This window comes from Chiloscyllium plagiosum, unplaced genomic scaffold (genome assembly GCF_037043375.1).
Source record: "Chiloscyllium plagiosum isolate Xiang-an unplaced genomic scaffold, Cpla_swu_hap1 HiC_scaffold_3, whole genome shotgun sequence".
In the NCBI taxonomy this organism is placed as follows: Eukaryota; Metazoa; Chordata; class Chondrichthyes; order Orectolobiformes; family Hemiscylliidae; genus Chiloscyllium; species Chiloscyllium plagiosum.
Genome location: NW_028270141.1, coordinates 33,410,373 through 33,436,049, shown reverse-complemented (window position 1 = coordinate 33,436,049; position 25,677 = coordinate 33,410,373). Strand labels below are relative to the sequence as shown.

The following is a 25,677-nucleotide window of genomic DNA, read 5'->3' as shown; positions in this document are numbered from 1 at the left end:
ACCAGGGATATATGTCCCTCCCCTCCCCTATCAGCGTTCCGAAAAGACGACTCCCTCCGTGACTTCCTCGTCAGGTCCACACCCCCCACCAACCCAACTTCCACTCCCAGCAACTTCTCCTGCAACCGCAAGAAATGCAAAACTTGCGCCCACACCTCCCCCCCTTACTTCCCTCCAAGGCCCCAAGGGATCTTTCCATATCCACCACAAATTCACCTGCACCTCCACACACATCATTTACTGCATCAGCTGCACCCGATGTGGTCTCCTCTATATTGGGGACACAGGCCGCCTACTTGTGGAACGTTTCAGAGAACACCTCTGGTACACCCGGACCAACCAACCAACCCAACCACCCCGTGGCTCAACACTTCAACACCCCCTCTCACTCCACCAAGGACATGCAGGTCCTTGGACTCCTCCATCGCCAGACCATAGCAACACGATGGCTGGAGGAAGAGCGCCTCATCTTCCGCCTAGGAACCCTCCAACCACAAGGGATGAACTCAGATTTCTCCAGTTTCCTCATTTCCCCTCCCCCCACCTTGTCTCATTCCCAACCCTCGAACTCAGCACCACCTTCCTGCCCTCTTCTGCCCCCACCCCCACTCCGGCCTATCACCCTCACCTTAACCTCCTTCCACCTATCGCATTTCCAATGTCCCTCCCCCATGTCCCTCCTCCCTACCTTTTATTTTAGCCTGCTTGGCACACTTTCCTCATTCCTGAAGAAGGGCTCATGCTCGAAACGCAATTCTCCTGCTCCTTGGATGCTGCCTGACCTGCTGCGCTTTTCCAGCAACACATTTTCAGCTCTGACTAGTGGCTTGTATAGTTTTGTATAATTGATCTCCTTAATTGTATGCTCCATTCCTTTTAGAAATAAAGGCCAATGTTCCAGTTGCCTTCTGTATTAGCTGCTGAACTTGGGACTCTCTTAATGATTAGAATACATTGTACTGTTAGCTTAATTCCCAAATATTATTTAATAATATATTAAAAGAAAGAAATATTGAATAGATTGAGTTTCTAGTTCCTTTAGCAATGAAAACCTTAGCTCAAAATTCTCACGCTTGAAAATTGTATCAATTCATCCAAGAAATATTAGCCGTTCAACTTTAAGAATTATTAACAAAATCTAGTCGCTAGCATTTGTTCTCATTCTTAATCGTTATGTTACCCGGTAATAAATTTGCTCTCTCTAATTTTTACTTCTCTTCATTCTAACTTTTAATTCTACCCATAATTTTGTTTTTGATTGGCTGTTCAATGTTAATTGTTTCAATAGGAATAACTTTGATGAACAATGAATTAAATGATAAGATGATTTCAAATTATTAAGTTAATAATTCTCAGGTTTCTTAATAGTAGCACAAATGCCCCTTATATGTTGTGACATTAGTAATAGAAATATTTTTGTGGTCACATCTGAGAAATGGACACTAACCTTCACAGCTTGGTAAAGCATGGTTCCATTGACGATTATCATCACATATTAGAGGGTCATCATCACTTAATGTGTAACCAGGGCAACAACTGAAGGTCACAGTCGATCCAATTGAGAAGTTGTTTCCATGTCGTCGCCCATTTACAGGAATTCCCGGGTCTAAGCATGAATCTAGTTCCAAGGTGACACCTACAAAACACAAAACTTAATCAATCAAATATTCATTTACAGGTTCTCATGCTACCCTATTCCAAATTAATTTGCTTTCTTTGGTAACCATCTTTGAAATAATTCCAGCAGATGACCATCAGCCAATTTCACATACTGGTTTTGGTTTGGTGTGCTTTACATTATGCGACATGTTATGACTGTGTCATCAAGTGGAGAGAATTCATTAGAGTTAACACTTAAGCAGGCTTTGAGGCCATGTTTGCCTGCCTGGTCTGATTCCCTTGCACTGTGGTGGCTCAGCTGCTGATTCTAAATTTACAAATTTAAGAAGTTGAACAGCAGGTATCCTTTCTAATCAGAACCAAAGTTTCAGCTGCTTCCAAGCAAGAGGATCCCTCACCAGCTCGTCAGCCTCTAGAGTCCACCTAATGTTCTTAATTGGATGGTGACATCTCCCAACCATCACTAATTGGCCAACTTGTTGTTGACTGTTCCCCACAAAATGACACCTATTTGACACTTACACCAAGGTCCTGTATAAAGTCCAAAATTCTTTCACTGGTTTTCCAGTTGCTTGAATGAGGCTACAGTTAAAATATCAAAATGCAGAACATCACAGGGATCAAATAATTGTGAATGGAGGTCATTCAACCAATGTATTTGCATTTTGAGTACTATGAACAAGTTTCTTTTCAAATGCCTGCCCTTTTCCCACAGTCTTGCACATTGTTTCTATTTAAATAAGCATCCAATACCTTAATTGAACCTGCCTCTACCACACTTTCAGGCAGTGCATTCCAGACATGAACCACTCACTGTGCAAATTTTTTTTTTCTCCTTCAAACACTTGAAAACAGTGTTCCATGGTTCTTGACTCTTCAACAAGCAGGCACATTTTTTTTCACTAGCTACGCTGCCTCAACACCTTATGGTTTTGAAAACTCTGATCAATTTTCCCCTCAGTTGTTCTCTCCAAGGAAAACGGTCCGAAATGATCTCATCACTTGAATCACTCTTGTAAGCTTATTCTGTGCTTTCTCCATTCTCCAGAAACATCATTCTGCAAAAAGTGGCACTAAGAGCTGGATACAATACTCCAGCTGAGACTTAACCAGTGTCCAATATAAGTTCATCACAAACTACTTGCTTTTGTGGTCTATCCCCCTATAAATGAAGTCGAGAAGACAGCTTCTTCATAGATAGCTCTATCCAATTGTCTTGCCACTTTTGAAAACATATGCATATATACTCAACAATCGCTCTACTCCTGCTAATGCGGTCAAATAATATCCATTATTTTATCATTTCTTTCCATGTTGTTTGTATCATGTGTATCACCTCACACTTCACATATTGAACTACATCTGCCACCTATCTGCCATTCCACTAAATTATCTATGTCCTTCTGGAGGTGTTCAGTGTTCTCCACACAGCTTACAATTATTTTGGGTTTTGTGCCATCTGCAAACGTTGAAATTGTCCTCTGCACACAAAGATCTAGATCACCAGAAAAAACATTGGCCCCAAGACTGACCCCTGGGAAACTCCAACAATGCTTCCTTCATCCAAGAAATATCCAGGAACCAATACTGTCTGTTTCCTATCACTAAGCAAAACATAGCGATCAGAGTCAAGATTAGAGTAGTGCTGGAAAAGCACAGCAGGTCAGGCAGCATCCGAGGAGCAGGAAAATAGCGTTTCAGGCAAAAGCCTTTCACTTTTGCCTGGAAATATAGCTATGTTCCCTTTTATCCCATGAGGTAGATCTTTCCCAGTTTGTTGTGTGGATCTTTTGGAAGTCCATGCATGCTACATCAACAATGCAGTATTCATTAACCCTATCTGTATTCTCTTCAAAAAGCGCCAGCTAGTGAGTTAGACCCAATTTCCCCTTAACAAATCTCCATTTGAAATTGCAATTTTGAACAACTTACAGCAACTCTTGATAAAAGTGATAGCTTGCTCTTACCCAAATCAGAGATTAGAATGGAGACTTCTGCTCAGAGATTTGTACTCTGCTGCAGACAACTTGAGTCATAGTCCCTTGTATTCTCACACACTACTGCAAATCGGCAAAACCATGCCAAAGAAAATAAATTACTCTAACTTTAAGGAGTACTTGTGGCAAAGCCGTCAAATTTTAATCGCATCATTCAACCTGCTAACACCCACTTCCTCAGAAAGATAATCCTGGCAATTTGTTTTTCCACTCTCGTATAACAAGATCAAACCCACCTCCGTGCACAGAAACACACAGGATGAGATGAACAATGAGTCCCTGTGATAGGAGGCTCACTAAAAAATATACATAGCAATATTAAGTCAGGGAATGACAAACATATTTCAAATTTACCTGACTCCAAAGGGAAAATGATTTAAAATGTGACCACGTTCAATAATATAAGGCTGCATGTGATTAAATAGCATAATGTGCTTGCTGATCTCTGTAACAGATTGGATGTGTGAGAAGGAGTTTTGGAACATCAATCAACTCAATTATTTCCAAATATTCATCCAAGATTTCAAATATTTGCACACCCAAGTCCCATATTGCTGCCTACCTTTCATCATTTTAAAATATCACTTCATTTATAATTAATAATCTTGTAAATTTGACATAAAATAAATAAAGGACAAAGTGAGGACTGCCGATGCTGGAGATCAGAGCTGAAAATGTGTTGCTGGAAAAGCGCAGCAGGTCAGGCAGCATCCAAGGAGCTGGAGAATCGACGTTTCGGGCATGAGCCTGAAAAAGGGCTCATGCCCAAAATGTCGATTCTCCTGCTCCTTGGATGCTGCCTGACCTGCTGCGCTTTTCCAGCAACACATTTTCAGCATAGAATAAATAAAATCAGCTTCAGTGAAAACTAAAGATTAAGGGGTAAATTTCCAATCAGACATTTCCTTATGGTCCTTGATTTATCATTCAATGTGTACGTCAATATATGCACCATGATTCCATATGTTTTAGCTGGATGTCTAAATGGAAATCTGTCAGAAAAGTGCAAGGCTCAAGTCTCTGCCAGAAACTCAGCAACATTTTGCTTTTCACCCAAAATTTGTCTTGATCCTGTGCTGTTTGGAATGAAAAATGGGCCCCCTAGCTTTTCTGAGCACTACCAAATTCTTCACATCCATTTTGCAGGCAGCTGAAATCTCCAACCACACTGTACTTCTTCTGTAAGACAAACAAGCGTGAACCTAGGTTGTGATTTCAGATCCTTGAGTTGGGGCTTGAACCCATAGCTATTTGACTCAGAGACAAGTGCATTATCACTTGCTCTTTTAAAAAGGTGCATAAAACATAAAATTACTTAAAAATAACAAGCTTTGGCATCACCAAACAACTATTGCCTGTAAAAAATTTAAATGAGGGAAGAAAGGAATGGATTGGAAAAATGGAGGATAGATTCACAAGAATGGTTTCAGAGATGAGGAACTTCAACGACCTGGAATTTTTGAAGGAACTGGGGTTGTTTTGCTTTGAAAAGACAATGTTGAAAGTATGATATGAAGTTGCCAGTGTTGGACTGGGGTGTACAAAGTTAAAAATCACACAACACCCGGTTATAGCCCAACAGGTTTAATTGGAAGCACACTCGCTTTCGGAGCGACGCTCCTTCATCAGATGGTTATCTGTGTTTAATGTTGAAAGTAGATTTTATATAGAGTGTTTAAATGCTGGGGAGTCTACACAGAGTAGATAGACAGAAACTATTCACATTGGTAGAAGGATCATAAAGCAATGATTAATGGTAATTGACTAAGAACCAAAGGCAACATGAGGAAAAAACATGTTCAGCAGTGTATGTTTAAGGTCTATTATACACTGCATGAGAGGGTGTAGTGGTGGCAGATTGAATTTTGGCTTTCAGAAGCGATCTTGATAAACACCCGAAGAAAAGAAAATTGCAGTAATGAGAGAAAAAGTACGAAAGTGGGCCGAGGTGATTCACTCTTTCAGAATGCTGGCATGCACAAGGGCTTAATGGCCTCCTTAATGTTGGAAGTATTGTTGGAAATTGGGGTCCCTTGGAAACTGAATTTTCCTCGTATTTACTATTGGATTGGATTCTATTTGAATCTAATCGTATTATTGGATTCAATAGAGAATTGGATCTCATTTGAATGTTACAGCATTAAATAGCTTTCCAAGTTCCTAATTAATAAAGATGAAAGCACAGTTCTAAAGGAAGGTTACAGAAATAACCAGAATCCCTGAGGTTATAGTGCTCCGTTGCGTGTCATTTCATTTGCACATCAAAGATTAATTTGGTGCCATGTACAACCTATTATCAATGCAGTGTTTAGGAAAGTAAGAAATGTTGTTCTCAGAAAGAGTGATTAATTAACCCTCAGATGAAGGTACGCAAGAGAACAATGTCAAAACTCACACAACTCCGGGTTATAGTCCAGCAGGTTTATTTGAAACCACACTCTTTCAGAGACCCCGCTCCTTCCTCAGACAAGTAGTGAGGGAGAATATATCGGACACGGAATTTATAAGTAAAAGATCAAAGGTTCATAAAACTTATGAGAATGGACTGAACCAACCTAAATGGCTATTAAGTCTTTAATCAGTTAGAATGGAGGTGCAGGTTTCGATTGATTAATATGTCAACCCTAGAATTTCTTTTAAGTTGCAGGCCCAAAATAACTTCGAGTTTTACCAGAATATGAGTCATCCTGCTGTCATGACTAAATGTCCCAAGGCCAGTAGCGAAAAGGATTCAGACAACTGATCGAAACTGTGTAAACTATATGCCTCTTGAAATAGGTGCATCATAAGTGCTAAGGTCAGAGGGTAATCTTCGTCAAGTGGTCCTCATAGGTGGCAGTCTTCTTCAGGAATCTGTCTTCTCCAGATGCAAGATTGACCAGAGGAGGAGGAGGAAATAATTTCTTAACACTTTGGCTAAAAAACAGAATTTGGCTTCACAACAAGAATGTTTTCATGCCAACAACCTATTTTTGTTCTCTGGTATGAGTGAACCATCCAGAGTCATAAAGTCGTACAGATTTACAGCATGGAAACAGGCCCTTCAGTCCAACTCATCCATGCTGACCAGATATCCTAAATTAATCCAGTCCCATTTGCCAGCACTTGGCCCATATCCCTCGAAACCCTTCCTATTCAAGCAGTCTCCTGGATTGCCACCTCAGTTAGTGCATCCAATATTTATTCCTTCCACCACCAATGCACAGTGGCTGTAGTGTGTGCCATTGATAAACTGCTCGTTGATAACACACCACAATTCCTTCAACATCAGTTCATGAAGTCACAACTTCTACGACTTAGAAAGATGCACAAGACCATCATCACCTGAATGTTCTACTCCAAGTAAACTGTGTCACTATTCCTTCGGTGTCATCACCTGCAAAAACTGAATGCACTGCCGATGCACCTACACCACAGCAACTGAAGGTTCTAAAATACTGGTCACCACCATCTTCAATAAATGGCCAGTGATGCTCAAAACCTAAGAACCTGAATTTTCCACTTCCCAGACAGTCTTAATTCCAATGTATAGAGGAGTTGCACTTTGGGATCTTGTATAGCACATTCAAAAGGACTACAGTCACATTCCGGCTAGACCAGGTAAGGATGACAGTTTTCTTCCCTAAAACAGTGACTCCCCCCAGATGAGTGATTCTGACAAGTGACACGGTTTCATGGTGATTATGAAGCTCAATTCCATAATTTTATTGAATTCAAATGGCACCATTTGTCTTGGTGCTATTCAAGCCTGGCTCTCCAGAACATTAACAGGAAATTAACACATTCTGGACTTGAAACATTAACTTTGTTTCTCTCTCTTATTTTTACTGACACACTTACTGAGTTTCTCTAGCACTTTCTGTTTGTGTTTCAGATTTCCAGCATCAACACTTCATTGTTTTTATTTATCCCCAGAACATTACCTGGGTCTTTGGATTAATAGTCACCATCACCTCCTTAACTGTTTATGTTAAAACAATTCATCAGATTTCTGCTTATTATTTTTTGCTCTTGAAAACAAATGTAGTGAGGTTGATCTTTCCTCACCATTGGTTTTTCAAGATTTGGAATTATCCTTTATCTGTCAGTATGCTTTGTTGCAATTTATCCAGGAAGTGTACCCATAAAGCTAATTTCTTACCTATTGCTCTCAAAATTCTGGAAAAATCTGTCTTCAAAACATTTTGAATTTGCATTTGGGAACTTAGCCAGTTCACTCCATTATGCAGGGAAACGATAAACCTGATGTTCTCTTTCATGAGGTTATCAGTGTTTAAACTTCTGAACAAAGGAACTCTGAAGAGAATTAGTTACAAGATTGAATCAATGTTACTTGGCTTCTACATGTGTTTCTTTTTGAAGAAAGAAACAATTTTTGTCATAATATTCACAATGCATATCTTCACATATCTTGTGATTCTGAAGGTGACTTGAACATATGAAAGGTGCAATCTAACCTGTATCCTGTCTAATGGAAGTGTGAAAAATAAGGACGAGAAAAAGTGCAAAACAAAAAACTTATTTCTATTGATCCTTCTGATGTGGACTTATCGCAAAACACAAAATGCAACGTATCCACGAGACAATCAGAATCTAATTAACCTTAAGGAAAGCCTGCTCAATTAATGCAACAGAAAAACTTCCCATACTAAAATTGATAGAAACCAATTTATACAAAATTTGCTCATCAGCACAATTGGCATAAGCTGGAATGAATTGCTTGCTGTGTTCATTTGTTCAGACTCTACTGAGAGTTCAGACAGCCTCTGAGGACTAAGGTGAGGTTTAACACTAATGAATCAAACTGAGGAAAGGTCAGATCAGTGAACTGAAGTACGTGCTCCTTAGTCAGTCATAGTAATAAAGTTTGACAAGCTCTGACTGACATCTGTCAATGTGGTACTTGAGTTGAGAAAATAAGATAATGTCAGGACTGCTATATTCTTTCAGAAGACAAAAAAACTGCAGATTCTGCTATCCAAAGTAGAGACCTTAACAACATGAAGCAAATACTGAACAGAAGTCTACTCGAGAGACAGAAGTATTGAACTGTTAATGCTGTGAAGAAAAGTGACCCAAAATTACCAGAGCAACCCATGTCTTACAATAGAATCGCTACAGTGTGGAAGCAGGCTAATCGTCGTATCCAGTCCACATTGAGCATCCCACCCAGACCCACCCCCTACCTGATCTCTATAACCCTGCATTCCCTATGGCAAATCCACCTAGCCTGCACGTCTTTGGACTGACGATTGCAAGAAATGAAGTGTGTGATTTGAAGAAAGAAGCCATTGAGGGAGATTGTTAATAAAAGACACATACATTAAAAAAAAAGTATATGTTTTGAAATTGTAAGTTCCGTCAGCATAAATCAAACCAAAAGCATTGCCTGTTTCTCTTAATCCTTCCAATTTTCACGTCGGACTGTACCAACAGAATTGAACCTTCTCATGGTTCAGAACACACTGTGCTGACAGCCATCCACTGAGAAACAACCCTAGAGTTGGAAGACAAAGCTGCAAAATGCGCTCTCACACTTGAGAGTGTAGTGTTGGAAAAGCACAGCAGGTCAGGCAGCATCCAAGGAGCAGCAAAACTGAAGTTTTGGGCAAGAGCCTTCATCAGGGTTCCTGATGAAGAGCTCTCACCTGAAACATCGATTCTCTTGCTCCTCGGATGCTGCCTGATCTGCTGTGCTTTTCCAGCACCACTTTCTCGACTCTGATCGCCAGTATCTGCAGTCCTCATTTTCACTTGTCAGCTGCCAGGGATGTCGGGTCCTGTTTTGCAATATAAATTGGACAGATTCTGTAGGAGTAAGAGCCCAAACAATTACGTAAAAAATTCTATTTGAAGAAGTGTTTTCAACACAACATTCTTGTTCACCCAAGGACACAAGTGAGACATTATTCATACCAGATGCTCTGCTTGGAAGAGACAAAAGAAACTTACTTTCATAGTGAATCTGAAAACCAACACTTGAACGGCTGTTGTCAGTAGTTAGTAAAAGGTACATATAATTGCCAGTGCTGATCAGAAACTGGGGTGCTTGTGTACCATGGTATTCTCCTATTAAAGGTGATGAATTAATGGACCCATCCCGAATTTCGAGTGTGTCATAATTAACTTCAGTTTGAAACCTTTGAGGAAAAAGAAGCAATTTATTAATTTACAAGCATATCTAGGTAAAAGTGCTGAACAGACAAGTGAACAATTATTCTGAAGGGGTACCAGTGGTCTAATAAATATGTTCGATTTTCTTTTTAAAATTGATCTATAGAATGCTACTTAAGTGACATTTGCTCGTCCCAAACAAAGTACAACTGATACATACATGAGTGCCAATAGATTTTCATATATTAAAAAGGAGTCAAGAAAATCATCCCACCCTATTTATTATGGTGAATTATTATAATTTCCAGATTTTGTTTTAAATTAACCCATTCAGAAGTGTTAAGACGCACTCTTGGAGCAAGTGTGACTTGACCAGGCCAACCTGCCTACTACAGTGCCACAGGAGTCCTTATTATAACCTAATAGATATTTTATTAAGAACCTGTTCAGAGATGTTATGATACATCTCTGGGATATTTTGAATTTCAACGTGAGCCTTCTAATCAAGAGGTAAGAACATAGGTGGTTAGGACATCACCACAACTCCCCTTGTTCTACACTATAAAGTAGCTTTAACACTCCAGACACTGATGAACTGATCCTAATTACCCCAGATTTCATTAACTCACTCCACCAGATCTTGAAAGAGAATAGGTACTTTTTGGACCTTGCCTAGGTTTAGACTCCATCAAACTTCGTATGAAATAAGATTGGGTATGGTATAGAACTCTCAACCTGGCGATTCACATTAAAGTTAATCTAATGAATATGTTTTTTTCTGCATTTTTGTAATGATTAGATCTAGATTTATATTTGGGTCTTAGAGTCTGCAAGCTGCTCATGTTATAGCCTGTGGGAGTTCTCCCGAAGTTTTCATTAGCAAATGATCTCTACTGCATACTCCCAACTCAATTTAGCCACAGAGGTCTCAAGCTTTGGTGCCTGCACTGCCTGCTGAGTCTGGAAAGGGTATTATGAGGGTATACTATTCAGACTGGCAGACAAAAATAGTCAAAGTTTCTATGTCTCATCAATAACGATTGACCTCACCTGGAAGTGCACAAAAAGTTGGCCAATGGGAAAATATGAAGTTATTTATTTTGGAAGAGAGACTAAAAGGAAAGGAAAGGAAAAAAAAGCTGCAACACAAAGAGACTTAGGATGTCTTGTGCACAAAACACAGAAAGCTAGCAGACAGGTGCAGCAGGTAATCAAGAAGATTAATGGAATGTTGACCTTTATTTCAAAGGGGTTGGAGTATAACAGTAGGGAAGTCTTACTGCAACTCTACAAGGTGCTGGTCAGACTACATCTGTGTATAGTCTGGTCCCCTCATTTAGGGAAAGATAAAACTTAAATGGCGGCAGTTCAGAGAACGTTTGCCGGGATGATCTCTGGTATGGAGGGAATGCCTTTTAAGCAAACAGGTTGGTACTTTACTCACTGACGTTTAGAAGAATGAGAGATGTTCTCATTGAAACATATAGGAATCTTAAGGGCTTTAAGAGGATGCTGAGAGAACACTTTCCCTCATGGGAAATTTGATGACTGAGGAGTAGAAAGGCGTGCCAATATAAGACTCAGATGAGAAGGAATTCCTTCTCTCAGAGGGTCGAGAGTCTTGTGGGGTCAAATTTCTTGTGTACATCTAAGGCTGAGGTAGATTCTTGATCAGTTGGGGAATCAAAGCTTACGGGGAAAAAGGGTGAAAGTGGATGTGAAAAATATTAGATAAGCCAAGATCCCATTGAATGGTGGAACAGGCTTGAGGGGCCAAATAACTACTCCTGTTCCTGTTTCTTATCATCTTCTTGGATATCACATCAGGACAGGACAGGCTTGGGTTGGGTAACTGCTATGTTTAACACACCACACCCAATGATCATGTTCACGTTTGAAGGTGGTACTTGGTCAAGGAGGTACAGGGTCCCTACTGACTGTGAAATATTTTGCCATATAAGTCATATAAGTCATCCTTTTTAGAGGAAGAATGATGGGGTTGGGTAAATTAGCATTTAAAACAAATGCAAAAGTTGGAAGGGTAGAAATTCAGGTCCACTTAATGTGATAAATGATCAATTTGGGCTGGAAGGCTGTATTTACATTCAAACTACTGTCGTCTGTGTACTGGTTGCACAGAAATTCCAACCATGAAGGGATTATGGAGAAGTGGTTTCTTTTGCGTGCATCACAATGCTCTGTTTTTCCCTCTATCACATCTGATGGAAGGTTGTGATGTGCCAAACTCCCTAGTTCTCCGTCATGAAACCAAAGCAGTTGCAGTTCCCTTCTTAACAGCGGAATATGGGACCCACTACAGCTACATACTAAACACAATCGGTCATTAGGGAGTGACAAATCAATAACTAAGCAGTCAACATTTGTGCACTTTAAAAAGTTAGACCAGATCAATGTCTATCTCCAGACTCACAGAAAGGCAATATATTGCTGTCAGCTTCCAATATCTCCAGTGGCCAGATGCTCCGGTCAGGTTGTTAATAGTCCTGGCACCTGCCCTGTTATTTCTGTGGTAAAGTACAGGCTTAAGGCAAAGGTAGCAAGCAGGAGTTACATTTATCAGATTACTGGCAGAGAGTCAGGGCTTTTGGAGTCTGGATTGTATAATTTGAAATATTTTTTTTTTAAAATAAATGTAGTTTACTGGCTGTCAAGATGATTATGTGAGTGTGAATGGTCTAAAACAAACCAATGAATTCCTTGTGGTTGAATTTAATGCAGTTACTTGGCCTAAAATAACGTATCTTGAATGTATGCAATGAAATGTAGAACAGTTGGTGACTGAAATAAACTTCTTGTTTCTGACATTACATGATGGGACACTAATGGGTGGAAGGTTAATCGTCTGTTTGAAATCCCTTATGCTTTGGTTTAGCAAAGCTGTTAGCCTGAATTAAATCAAACCATTAAAGTACCTATCTTTATTAAAGAAGAGTAATTTCAGACCAATGCATTGAACTTCACATTGCAGCATCTCGGTGCAGAACTTTAGGCACCAAACCATATTACATTGAAAGTCTCTTTTTTTTGGCAAGTTTGTTTGAACACAAAACAAACAAGGTCAAAAAGACAAATAAATAGTCAGACACACTTGGGTGATAATTCTTAAACAAGCTTGATGCAATAGTTCAGCGCAATGCTCAAAAGAGGTTGTGGCTGGCGTCAGAAGAAACGTTTAGGTCAAATCCAACTCTGAGGGAAAGAGATACAACTGAATTAATCTTTCAGTAAATGTGTTTTGTGCAATGCAAAGTAATTATTAGCATCCACAGAGAAAAATTGTATGTCATAAATCTCCCTAAGATTTGACAGCATGCTGCTGCTCAGGCCAATAAGACATAACTGTTCTGTGGACAGTATGCAGTCAGACTGGAAACAAAGATCTGACTGATTAGCATCAAATACTCAAGCCTTACGCTTCCTCTTGTGCTTTCGTTAGATTCAGCACAATGTTTCCATTCCACAGCTAAGACACAAGGAAATTATTTTGTCTCAATCAACAAATTTATTTGTGATAGCTGATAATTGAATAGGAAGGATTTGGAGATATATGGGCCGGGTGCTGGCAGGTGGGACTAGATTGGGTTGGGATATCTGGTCGGCATGGACGGGTTGGACCGAAGGGTCTGTTTCCATGCTGTACATCTCTATGACTATGACTATGTGACATCCTCGATGTCGTACAGTTGAAATTTAAGTATTCTTCTTAATAGCCATTTTATTTTCACTCTCAAAGTTGCATAAATAAATATAACAGAAATGAAATTTTAAGATATGGCTTTAATCAACATGAATTGTTTCTTCTCCATCCTTCATTCATGAAGAAACTGACTAATGCAAAAGTTCCACATGTAAAAGTAACTGCTCCATTACCCCACCCCAGGAACTTCGTTAACAGTGCAGGCACCTGTTCCCTATCATTCTTGTGGTATGGTACAGTCTTAGGGCAATGTTAAGTAATAGAAGTCACATCTTAGTGGCTTCTTGGTATCTGGGTTTTATAATTCAAATTGTGCAGCTTTTATTTAAATTAGTGCATTTTAGCAGCTGTCAAGATCTTAATCCTTAATTTGTAAAGAGAGAAGACATTGTGCAACATCGATATCTACGCTAAAACAACACAAATTTGAGACCAAATTCAATGCTCTCTTGATTTGGACAATGAAATGCACTCCATTTGGCAACTAGGCCATTAAGGGAATGCTCCTATTTCTAACGTTTCAACAAGATCATTAAACCAGATCTGAATAGCCATTGCGTTAACACATTGATCTTTGATTTATGAGATCTAGGTTCCATTGCAGAACTTTCAAGAGCGGGGTCAGCAACAAAAAGTCATGGCCCATGTTAGAAAGTTAGAGGCTTGGAACATGGATTTCAACTAATTCGGCACTGCAATGAAAAATTAGATTGGAGAAATAGATCTTAAAATGGGATGATACTACACCAAATGCAAGACAACATAAGATGATTAGGAAAATGGGTCGTATCCATCTTGGCTGTGAAATGCCTATGATTCTTACAAATATACACAATTTAAAGGCAATGTTCCTTTTATGTCACAATCTGTTATGACAATGGATCATCAACCCTGAAGAACTTGGAGATTGTTTTACTTTTAATTCCAAATATGTTGTTTTTTAAAGTTGGAATGCTACAGAACAAAAGCTATGTGTTTACAGTCAATGTCTGTCTGGCAATGTCCTGTGTGAAGCCAGGGAATGTCGCACACATAAATTAATCAGGGAAACATTAAACAGAGAAGGACTTAATGAGAAGATGAACCAAGATACTGATGATCCCTCCCCTCTCAGCAGAAAGCCACCTCTTGCAAACAAGTCTGGTTTACTCTCTAGGAATACACAAGGACAAGGGTTAAAAATTTAGTTTAATCTCTGCTGAAGTGGAATAATGGGACCGAATGCTCTCGTGTGTACTCACCTAGCTTACTATGTGTGAAGATCGCATTCACAGAGCTATTGCTTAGTTTCCCCCCTGATGTGCAAACTAAGGGAGTGAGCCAAAAGCCAGAAAATAAAGAGGACACTCTCTAACCCTAGGTGATGCAAACCATTTAAAAATATATAGGACAATGAAGAACTCTCTCTCTCACTCTGAATGCTAGAATCCAGTCATGATCAAAAAGACATCAGAACTACAAATCTCAACCAATCTGCAAAATGAAGGATCATGAAGGTGACTGTCCATCAACTAACTTGTAATATCCACTGCAATGGCACCAAGTTTCAATTCTTTGAAAACAATTCAGTGGGTGATATGTATGTCAGAAATTTAAGTTTTATCATTTGGATTCACCTCGTAATGTGTGTGTGTTTGGATTCACCTCGTGTGTGTGTGTGTGTGTTTTGCATGTATGTAGTATGTGTGGTGTCTGTAGTGTAGTGTGTGTATAGTGTGTGTGTGTTTAGTAATGAATAAACTTATTCTTTGTTAATTCAAGAAAGCCTGATTAAATTGGCTTCTTTCACAATATCTGCATCTGGGAGAATGGTATCCACAAGAGAAGGGATCCTTTCTAAATTAACTTTGTTGCACCTAACCAACAGGGTGAATAAAAAAAAGGGGGCAGTTCATCCCGCCTGACCCAGTTACTTAGCAGTCTGGGGTATCCCAAATGGAACGGTAACAAACGGGTAACTGCCAGGGGTCCGGTCGTTACACAAGATCTTAAAAAAAATTTCTACACAGAATCTTTACCAATCCCACCTGCAATCAGTTCATCACTGTAATAAGGTTGAATGAAAGACAACTAATATTGCAGCCATGTGACTGTTTACATTATTAAAGGACAATGAGTCAGTTCTACCAAATGCACTTCCTCTTCAAATGTTTTCATGTTTAACATGAACTGAAGTATCCCAGCCCGTTTCCAGAATATTCTAGCACCCATTGCAGAATTACACTTCAAACAAATGTTAGGAATGTTTCTGTGATGTTGGTGTTTGTATATTTCAGGAAAAGTTTGAATGATATTATGGTTAAATGGAAGATTCTGATAGCCAATTCATATTCCCATACTGAAGTTCAATGGCCTAAGAATTAATTCAAGGACTTTTTCAGAGACCTACTGTCATGATCGTAGTGAGGTCAGCCAGGTGGACCTCATAGAATATGAGTTCCCTAATTGGAGCTGTTAATCTGATCCAATCAGGGAGCCCTGGCTGACAGATAAGAACAGGAGTATCAGACATCCTACTCACTCAGAGAGCTGGCTCTGAGGGAGTTGGATTAGTGTCAAGGACTTTCCACATGTAAATAAAGGATAAATTGGTGATGGGATACCAGCCTCTGTGAGTTATTTCACCTAACACAATGAATATATCAGAGAATATGAGAGATGAGTTAACATCAGGAATTCTCAGCACACACCATGGCTGAAGAGGAATCCACTATGTTTTTTAAGGGATGTGAGGAGAAGGCAGAAACGCAGTGTAGTGTGCAGTGTGTGTGTAATGTGTGTTTGTAGGATGTGTGCACAGTGTGTGTTTGTAGGGGGTGTGTGTAGTGTGTGTGTTTCTAGGGTGGGTGTGTGTGTGTGTGTGTAGTGTGTGTAGTGAAGACAATATCCTTGAGCAGAATAAAGCAATTACAGACTTTAATGAACCAATTGGCCTGTTGATAAGCTGGAATCATTTCTCGTTCTATGCCATTTATAAAACTGCTAGTGATATCTAGTGGCAGAACACATGGATTACAATTTTTATCATTATATTATTTATCTGTCAAAACTTGCGCTACTGTAAGGCAAAATTAGAGTTTATTAAATGCAGATATTTTGGACTCATTGTTCCATCTTTCAAAATTTGAAATTCAATCATGTCACACTTACTGAATAGTTTGAGACAGGTAAAAGCGTGAAAGGTCAATTTACATTTAGTTGAAAGCATTGAAAATTAATAACCTGTCGAATGTTATTTTGATAGAATGCCGTGGTTCTGCTTCGATCACCCATTCACAGTTTAGAGAGTCCTTGTAATATCCTGGCCATCCTGGAGATAAAATTATCCCACTCGGTGCTGTCAAATGGCCACCACAAGGTGCTGGTGGATAGAGATAAAATGCAAAGCTCTATTTAAATGCAAACAAATCTTTCCTTCCATCAACCAAATATTTCACATTAAACCCACAATAATATATGCTATTTTAAGGACATAGAAACAAATAATTTCTTAAAGAGTGAAAGAGTGCGACAAATAGGCAATGAATGTCACACTAATGGCACAATGCATTACTGTACTGATTTACTGAGTCTTGGGTTGCCTGCAATTTCTTGTGTGTTGTGATTCCCTGATCTCACTCAAGTTCCGCGAATCAATGAAAGAGTGAAGTAAGGTTGACAGACTTTTATACAGTAATGAGGGACAGAAGTATAATGCTGGCTTCATTTTGAATGGACAGATGTCCAAACAGTGACCTGTTTCAAATCACATCATGAGTTGCTTAAGGGAATTAGAAGCCAATTTGCATTTTAGGTTAGAACTAATGCAGGCCACCTTACGACGACTAGATCCATGAACAAGGGAGCAAAGAGATAATTAACAGTAGATACTGAATGAATGTACTGGGCCCTGTAAATAGAAGTATGCTCTTAGAGGTCTACCAAAAACCAACCTGTCTTGCTGCTCCCTCTGAGATTCAGACTCAAACAGATCACGGCATTCTCTTCCAACCTCATAACTTAACTTGTTAGAATCACCCTGCTTTGTTTTGAAGCCCCAAATTTAGCAAACTGTACCAGGACACCTTTTGTGTACCCAGTACTTTACCCAACAAATTAAAATGATATTGGGGTCTGTCCATTAGCAGAATGCACTGCCTCAAGTTAAATTAGATCTCATTGTATGAAAGGAAATCCAGCATCATAAATAGAAACTTAGTGATAGGGCAAGAAGAAGAAACCAATGGTTAACAGATTTCTGTTTCCAGATCAAAGTGATCTAAACAATGGTGATGCCTGGAGTCAGTTTCAGGACTAGTGGCATATGCATTATCTGGGTGACTCCCCTATATATGATCGGTTTTAAGAACACAGAGAGGTTAGTGAATCAGGCAGTTAAACAATTAGATGGAAAATAAGGCAGTAAACATAAATAAGGTGATCAGTTAAAGAGGAAAGAATAAGTAAAGGATAGACTCGGAAGAAGTGACATTTTGTAAAATGTAAAACAAAATTAAACTAAATTACATAACTGTACATCTCTATGACTCTATGACATAAAAGTAAGACACTTATTAGTTCATACAAAGAAATCTGTAAAAACATGATGACAACTAATAAAGCTGCAAAAAATGCATTAGTTATCCCAGTTTTTATAAATTGAGGCACAGAGTACAATTTTTTTTTTTCAATTCATTCATGGAATATGGCATTTTTGCAAGGCCAATGTTTTTCACTCATCCCTCACTGTACTTGGAAGACATAATACCATTCACTAGAGGTTTTACCCCTTGATTCCCATTCACTTCAATTTTACCGAGGATTCCTTTTGTCATAATTCGTCAAATGAATATAAATCCACCTAAGTCATTGATTAAGCAGCGGTTCGAATGTTGTCCACATTTTAGATGCTATAGGAATAGAAATAAAATTGCCGAGAGAGTAAAGATCCTTTTGTCCACATCAACACAAATACCAGTCTTCAAATAATTCAATTTACTTCACCGTGAGATCAAAATATGGCTGAAGGCATGTGTTACTACAAATTCAATGTGCCCTGATAACATTCTGGCAATAGCATTAAAAATTTGTGCTCTAGAACTTGCTAAATGCTGAACAAAGCTCTCCGAATTTGGCAATGACATTGGCACCAACATTGAAATATTTCCCAGAATTATCCAGCCTACATAAAATAATACAAATACTACCCAAATATTGCCACTGTCACAAAGCTAGTCCTTTTTTTTTGCTAAAAGCTGTTCCTTGGCTCAAGGATACTCCGTCCTTGATCTGTTTCAGAGGGGTAATAAACCAGGCAGGGCTCTGATCACTCTGGTTTGGTACAGAGATTAAAAGGATTTTGAGAGGGCTTTTGTTTATATGTAAACAGGCGGAAGTGGTCACGTTTGAGAAGTGACATGTATAATGAATAGGGAGTGGTCGCTCTCTAGCTGAGCAGTTTAGTTCAGTCTTGAACTGGTGAGGAATTCAATGATGTGCTGTGTGGAAATTCTCTCTCTCTTTCTTCCTTTCAACTTCAACTCGTAAGCATATGTTCCATTTATACTGGTTTCTAAAGGGAGTTTGTTTATTGGGACTGTTGTATATATTCAGAACAGCATAATTAATTTGGATAGACTGAGTTCTGTAGGGGTTATGTATTATGTTCTTTGTGTTTCATTATGCAATTCTGTGAATAAATTGTTATCTGTTTTAAAATCTAGCAGTCAACCTAGCTAACTTACTCAGGGTAATTTTCACTGTACAGTTACTGAAACGAATTGCAAAGTTATGGTCTGGGCTGCCTATTTAAGAATGTTTTGCATGGTCTGGCCTGGTCCATAACAGATTGGGGCCTTGTCTGGGATTTAAAAAGCAAGTGGGAGGTGCTACTGTCTCTATTCCGGGTGTTGGTTTGGTTGGGTAGACAAAACTTGGGATAGTAATGGCTCTTTCAGTCGCCAAACCTTTTCTGGAAGTGGATGCTGTGACTTTGGAAGGTTTGCAAAAGGTGAATAAGACCGAGTTGCAGGAATTAGCAAAGAAGCTGGAATTGGAACTGCTTGCTTCTATGAGAAAGGGAAAGATAATTACAGCAGTAGCTCAGCATTTGAACTTGCTGGAGAAACCATCAGAATCTATAAAGACGGCGAGAATTCAATTGCAAATGAAGCAGCTTGAGTTAGAGGTGAGAGATAAGGAAAGGGCAGAAATGAAACAATTTAAGTTACGATTAAAAGCAGAAGAGATGGAAAAAGAGACAGCAGCAAAAAAGGGAGAACATTGTAGGAATTAGGAGTTGAATAACCCCATGATAGCAGCCAGGTCAGGAGTATAGGGTATGAGGTTGAGACCCAAACCAGTTCACACCCATAAGCAGCAATGCTAAAACTAGGACCACCAGGAAATGAGACCGGCATTCTGAAAGTGAGTCCAGCTACCATTTTCACTCCTTTACAGTGTCTCCATGATACAACAAAAACCTAGATACACATGGGATTTTGAAGAATTCAGCTGGTACACTGGGGGTAGCACACTCAATTCAACCTTAATTAAGGATGAAGGTCATTCAATGGGTTAATTGCATGTCAAGATGTCCCACGCCCAGAATGACTTGTAGCAGAAGGTTTGGATGACCAACCCTTATGCTTGCAATGGCTGGGTGTAGAATAGTTAAAACATCCTTAAATGGCCAGACCTTACAGAAAGCCATGAGAGCTTGTACATTTGCATGAAACAGTCTGATCAGTAATTTTACATGACCCTATATAATGACAATTAATGTCTCCTGTGAGGAAGAAATTGGATTAATTTCATTATCATTTTAAAAAAAATAACAAATGTTACATTAAGGTGTTTGTAAAAAGGAAATTTTTTCTTCTCCTTTCCTGAAGAAACGTAGCTTATGCAGTAATTACCTTCACATCGCGGAACAGCAGAATTCCAGATGACATTTCCCTCTTGTATAACACAGGTTATGGTCTCAGATCCTTGGGTTTTAATAAAGCCTTCATCACAATGAAAAGAGACAGAACTTCCCAACAGGAATATATCACCAAACCTTCTTCCATTGACTGGAATGCCAGGGTCATGACATTCATTTTGGCCAAAAGCTGGTTAAAAATCATATGAAAAGAATATCATTACCACCTGAAAATGATTCAGAAACAACATTTGAATAATTCCTTTTCACTTCATCGCCTATCACCATTACACTCCAGACACACTTTTTTCCACTTCACGTAAGTTATCAACATAGATATTTAGCAACATTATAACTTTTATGATAAGTGTTCTTTACGTGTTTTTGCTTTGAAGCTTGCACAGATTAAAGTGACAAATGGGGCATGAGCATTGTTCAGTTGTGTGTTATGCATATTTGAGTGAGAATAATATTTTTGGTATGATTTACAACCAATATGGGGGTTGTCAGCCAAGCTGGACAGCTGTTTTGCATTGCACAGTGACACCAACAACATCAGTTCAATTCCCACACTGGCTAAGGTTACCATGAAGGCCCAACCTCCTCAACCTTGGCCATCACCTGAGGTTAAACCACTACCAGTCATCTCCCTCTAATATGACAGCAGCCAGATGGTCCTCTGGGACCATGGTGACTTTGCCTTTACAATTAAAGTGTTACTTATTCCTCACTTTTGTTATTAATGCTTAATACTAGTATGACACTATTTTAAGAAACACCGTAATGCAGATCGTACATAGCAAATATGTAGCAGAAATGGCAATTTATTAACAAATTTCAAATTCACAGAACCGATATTGGCAATTGGAATAATCATAAAAGATTCAAGACCACTTTCATTGGCAGAAGACTCAGTGCTCACACTGTTATTCTCAATGGAAATACTGGACAATGTATGAGAGACGTTCAAGAGATTCCCTTTCTAATTTTCCCTCACTCATAGGGAGGGGGACAGGCAAATCCAAATCTAATAGTCCAATGATATCATGGTAAAGGGTTTTGCAGAACATACACTATTGGCAGCAGTAGCCATTCAACCATCTAGAGTTGAAAAATGTGGCGCTGGAAAAGCACAGATCAGGCAGCATCCTAGCAGCAGGAGTGTTGACATTTCAGGTTTAAGCCCTTCATCAGGACCATCTAGTCTGCTCTACCATTCAAAGAGATCATGATAGATCTGATAGATCTGATAATCCTCAACTCCACTTTCTTGCCTTCCCTAAAAGCCTTGATTCCTTTACTCAGTAAAACATCTGTTTCAACTATGAAGATACTTAATGACCCAGTTTTGACAGACCTGTCCAGCAAAGAATTCCATAGATTCATTACCATCCAAGAGAAGAAATTCCTCCTCATATTTGTGTTAAATGGATAACTTCTTACTGAGATTGCGCCCTCTGCTCCACGATCCTCCCACAAGTGGAAACAACCTTTGTACATTTATCCTGTCAAGTCATCTGAGAATCTTGTATGCTTTAATAAAATCATCATTCATTCTTCTGAAGTCCAATGATATCAGCCCAACCTACTCAACCTCTCCTCATTAGGAAATCCCGACACACCCATACATGCCTCAGCCTTGTGAAACTTTACTATACTGATTCCAGTACATCATTCCCTCAATAAAGGGACCAAAACTCTTCACCATATTCCAGGTGTGGTCTGACAAATACCTTGTTGAGTTTCAGCAAGACCTCACTATTTTATAGGAGAAAGTGAGGGCTGCAGATGCTGGAGATCAGAGCTGAAAATGTGTTGCTGGAAAAGCGCAGCAGGTCAGGCAGCATCCAAGGAACAGGAGAATCGACGTTTCGGGCATAAGCCCTTCTTCAGGAATGAGGAAATGAAGGGCTTAAGCCCGAAACGTCGATTCTCCTGTTCCTTGGATGCTGCCTGACCTGCTGCGCTTTTCCAGCAACACATTTTCAGCTCCCTATTTTATACTCCATTCCATTTGAAATAAAAGCCAACATCTCCATTTGCCCTCCTGATTACCTGCTGAACATATATGCTTGCTGAAATTCTGCAGATAGGCAGAGAAACCTGAAGGAATTAACAACTTCCACATTTTGAGATCTTGAGAAAGAATAATTTCAGTAGGAGATGGTAAAATTGAACCCAGAGATAATGTGGCTAAAAAAAAAGAGATCCTATGCACTGAACAGAAAAATTATTGCAGGTATTGGAAATGGGAAATAAAAACAAAAATGCTGGAATTACTCGGCAGATCTAGCAGCACAGTGCAGAATGACTCAGTTGTGATATTTCAGATTCCTGATATTTCTTTGACATTTTCCCGGGCCTCTGATCAAATTAAAAATCATTGAGCTGAAACACTGGACTGGATTTGCAAGTTCCTCGCTGGTGGGGGTGGGGGGATCTCAATGAATCTAATAAGTGTGTTGCCCACTGTCTATCAGCTCAACTCTGCCTCCATCACATTCATACCAGCAATAAGGGTGGTGTTGGTTACCCACTCACTAATGGCCCAATTGAGACTCTGAAGTGACCAGTTAATACCCACTAAAGGTACTCATCCTGCCACCATCGCAATTTAAGCAGCAACAGGAGAGGTCTCAACCAAATGCTCAAGCTGGGAGATTTCCACTACACTGACCACTAGTATGCAGCAGTTTTGACTTTGTCATGGAACCCCCAAGATTTTTGGAGGGCCTTTCCCACCTTAAGGTATTGCTTTTCTTCAGGATTTCCTCCTGTCGCCAACCATCACCTCTCACACCCTAGCTTCCTGACCCCCTAAATATGATCTGCAACTTGGTAAACCACCAGATTCCTAAATACCAGACTAATGTCTCATCCTCTGTCCCAAAATCCTAGATGAGTTTATACAGTGTTTTGTATAATTCAATCTGTCAACTCTCACTCTCTATGGATACTGCCTGACCGGCTGATAATTTCAAATTTAAAATACCCTGTATATATGCGAGTAATAGTCAATTTTGTTTTACTACTTTTTAAGGTTAAAGTTATGGGGTGGACTATTAGATTAAATTAGATTAGATTACCTACAGTGTGGAAACGGGCCCTTCGGCCCAACTGACCCTCCGAAGAGTAACCCACCCAGACCCACTTCCCTCTGACTAATGCACCTAACACTATGGGCAATTTAGCACGGCCAATTCACCTGACCTGCACATCTTTGGACTGTGGGAGGAAACCAGAGCACCCGGAAGAAACCCACGCAGACACGGGGAGAATGTGCACACTCCACACAGACAGTCGCCCGAGCCTGGAATCGAACCTGGGACCCTGCTGCACTGAGCCACCATGCCACTCAAAATGGATACTACTTTTGAGGGGCTGAAATTCATGCCCATCAAAATTCATACCATATCATTAGCAAAAGCCCAACTGATCTTTAAATGAAGAGAGGAAAAAAAAATTGCATTATGGCAATTCTGAAAACACAGAGCGGAATACAACAGCCAGCGGACTGGGTGACTAGGAGTGGACTGTAAGACTGGGAGCGGAGTAGAACAACCAGCAGACTGGAAACCTGGTGCAGGACATGACGGCTGGCATACTGACTCATCAATGTTGATCTATTATCTGTGAAGAACTAGGGTTGACTTTTAACAAGATATATGGAAACTTCCAGGTTATTTGGCCAAAAATAAAGGATGGCCTTATACATGAGATCAACTAATACTCGAGAATATACCATAAGAAGAAACAATGTCTCGTTATTTCCAGGTAGCATAATAGACATTTATATGTTGGGGTGTACAGTGGTTTAATGCAGTGGCACCTAAAACACTGCACCAAACAAATCTCTGCTGCAAAGTTCCTCACTTCTTCAGGTCATGATTCCAAGCCTGTAATACAATAACTTCCTATCCCACCCCCTCATTATCCTAACTTCATTTTCATGCAAACTTAATGTTGCATTCTGATTCAATGGCATCTCTCTAGTGCTAAAATTCTGAAAGTGCACCATCACCAACTCAACTGAAATATTCTCCAGAGAAAACAATGCACAGAAATTACCTCTCTTAGCTCTCTTTTAAAAACTCTGGTTTGATATCAATTAGCCACTACTTTTTTTTATATATTATTCAGTTTTGCTCTTACGCTTTTTCAGCTTTGGTGACCTGTTTTCTAAATCTTGACCATTCACCCAGACACACTACCTCTTTATTTCTGCCTGAAGTACAGATTGCTATAATCACCCATTCCATTACACACTATCTCAATTAAATCACCTAGAGTGTTAATAACAATATGTTTGCAACTGAAAGTAAATTGGAACTGTCTGGACTCCTGCCAAAATAAGTCATACTTTGTTTAAAAAGTTGCCTCAAGCATCATTCTTATTTCTTTGAAAAGCAAATTGTTTTTGTGCTCATGTGAGAGTTTCCTGTCAGTGAGTTTCAATGGATAGATATTTATTAGTTGGATGATGTCTCAATTCTTTGAATGCATGAGAAATTGATCACTCAATTGCTGCTTCACATGAAATGACAATGTTGAGTTTTGCGATCTGCACAGATGCAAGCTCTCTAATAAAGCAATTCCTTTAAACTTTAATGAGTTATTTTAGCAATAAAACAATTTGGTTATTTGACAAAATTAAAAATCACACAACACCAGGTTATAGTCTGACAGGTTTATTTGGAAGCACTAGCTTTCAGAGTGCAGCGCCTTCCTTAACTGATGAAGAAGCAGCGCTCTGAAAGCTAGAGCTTCCAATTAAACCTGTTGGACTATAACCTGGTGTTGTGTGATTTTTAACTTTGTCCACCCCAGTCCAGCATCGGCTCCTCCACATCTTGGTTACTTGAGGTATTCCAATTAGACGAGTGGGTTAAGATGGTGTTCAAAAGTTTTGGAGCTGAAACCCAGCTTCTGACCGCCATTTAAATCTCCTGATTTTCCAGTGTGCAACTTGCAATCAGGTCACTGGTCTTTTTAGTAGTGTTCTATTGTGTTAGAATTCTTTATCTTGGTAGATGCAGATGGAAGGTAGCTGAGAGATGATTTTAATGTTGTAAATCATCCAGCTTCCAGCCAATTACCAACAAATCAAATTATCTAGATAATTCTAGCGACGAAACGACTGCAAAACATTTCTAACTAGAATGTGCTGCATGAGAGTGTGGAGAAAGATCTAATTGTGCCTTTCAAAAGGAAATTAGCTAAGCACCTGCAGGGGAAATCAAAATGTTAAGCTATGGGGAAAGGGAAGGAGAGTTAGAGCTAAATTACTCTCATTACTTGATGGTCCAAATGATCTCCTTCTCTACTGC

General features: G+C 39.4%; 1 protein-coding gene across 4 annotated transcripts in view; it reads right to left on the bottom strand.

Annotated features, from left to right (window-relative positions):
* Positions 1–25,677, bottom strand: part of LOC122548600 (CUB and sushi domain-containing protein 1-like) — a 2,407,075-nt gene that overhangs the window by 505,964 nt on the left and 1,875,434 nt on the right. For all 4 annotated transcript variants that reach the window (XM_087978377.1, XM_087978362.1, XM_087978369.1 and 1 more), the window contains exons 15-18: positions 20,346–20,540; positions 16,672–16,810; positions 9,570–9,757; positions 1,448–1,636 (exon numbers count right to left, since the gene is read on the bottom strand). In XM_087978377.1, coding sequence (XP_087834503.1) covers positions 1,448–1,636; positions 9,570–9,757; positions 16,672–16,810; positions 20,346–20,540 — 711 coding nt within the window. The remainder of the gene's footprint in view (positions 1–1,447; positions 1,637–9,569; positions 9,758–16,671; positions 16,811–20,345; positions 20,541–25,677) is intronic.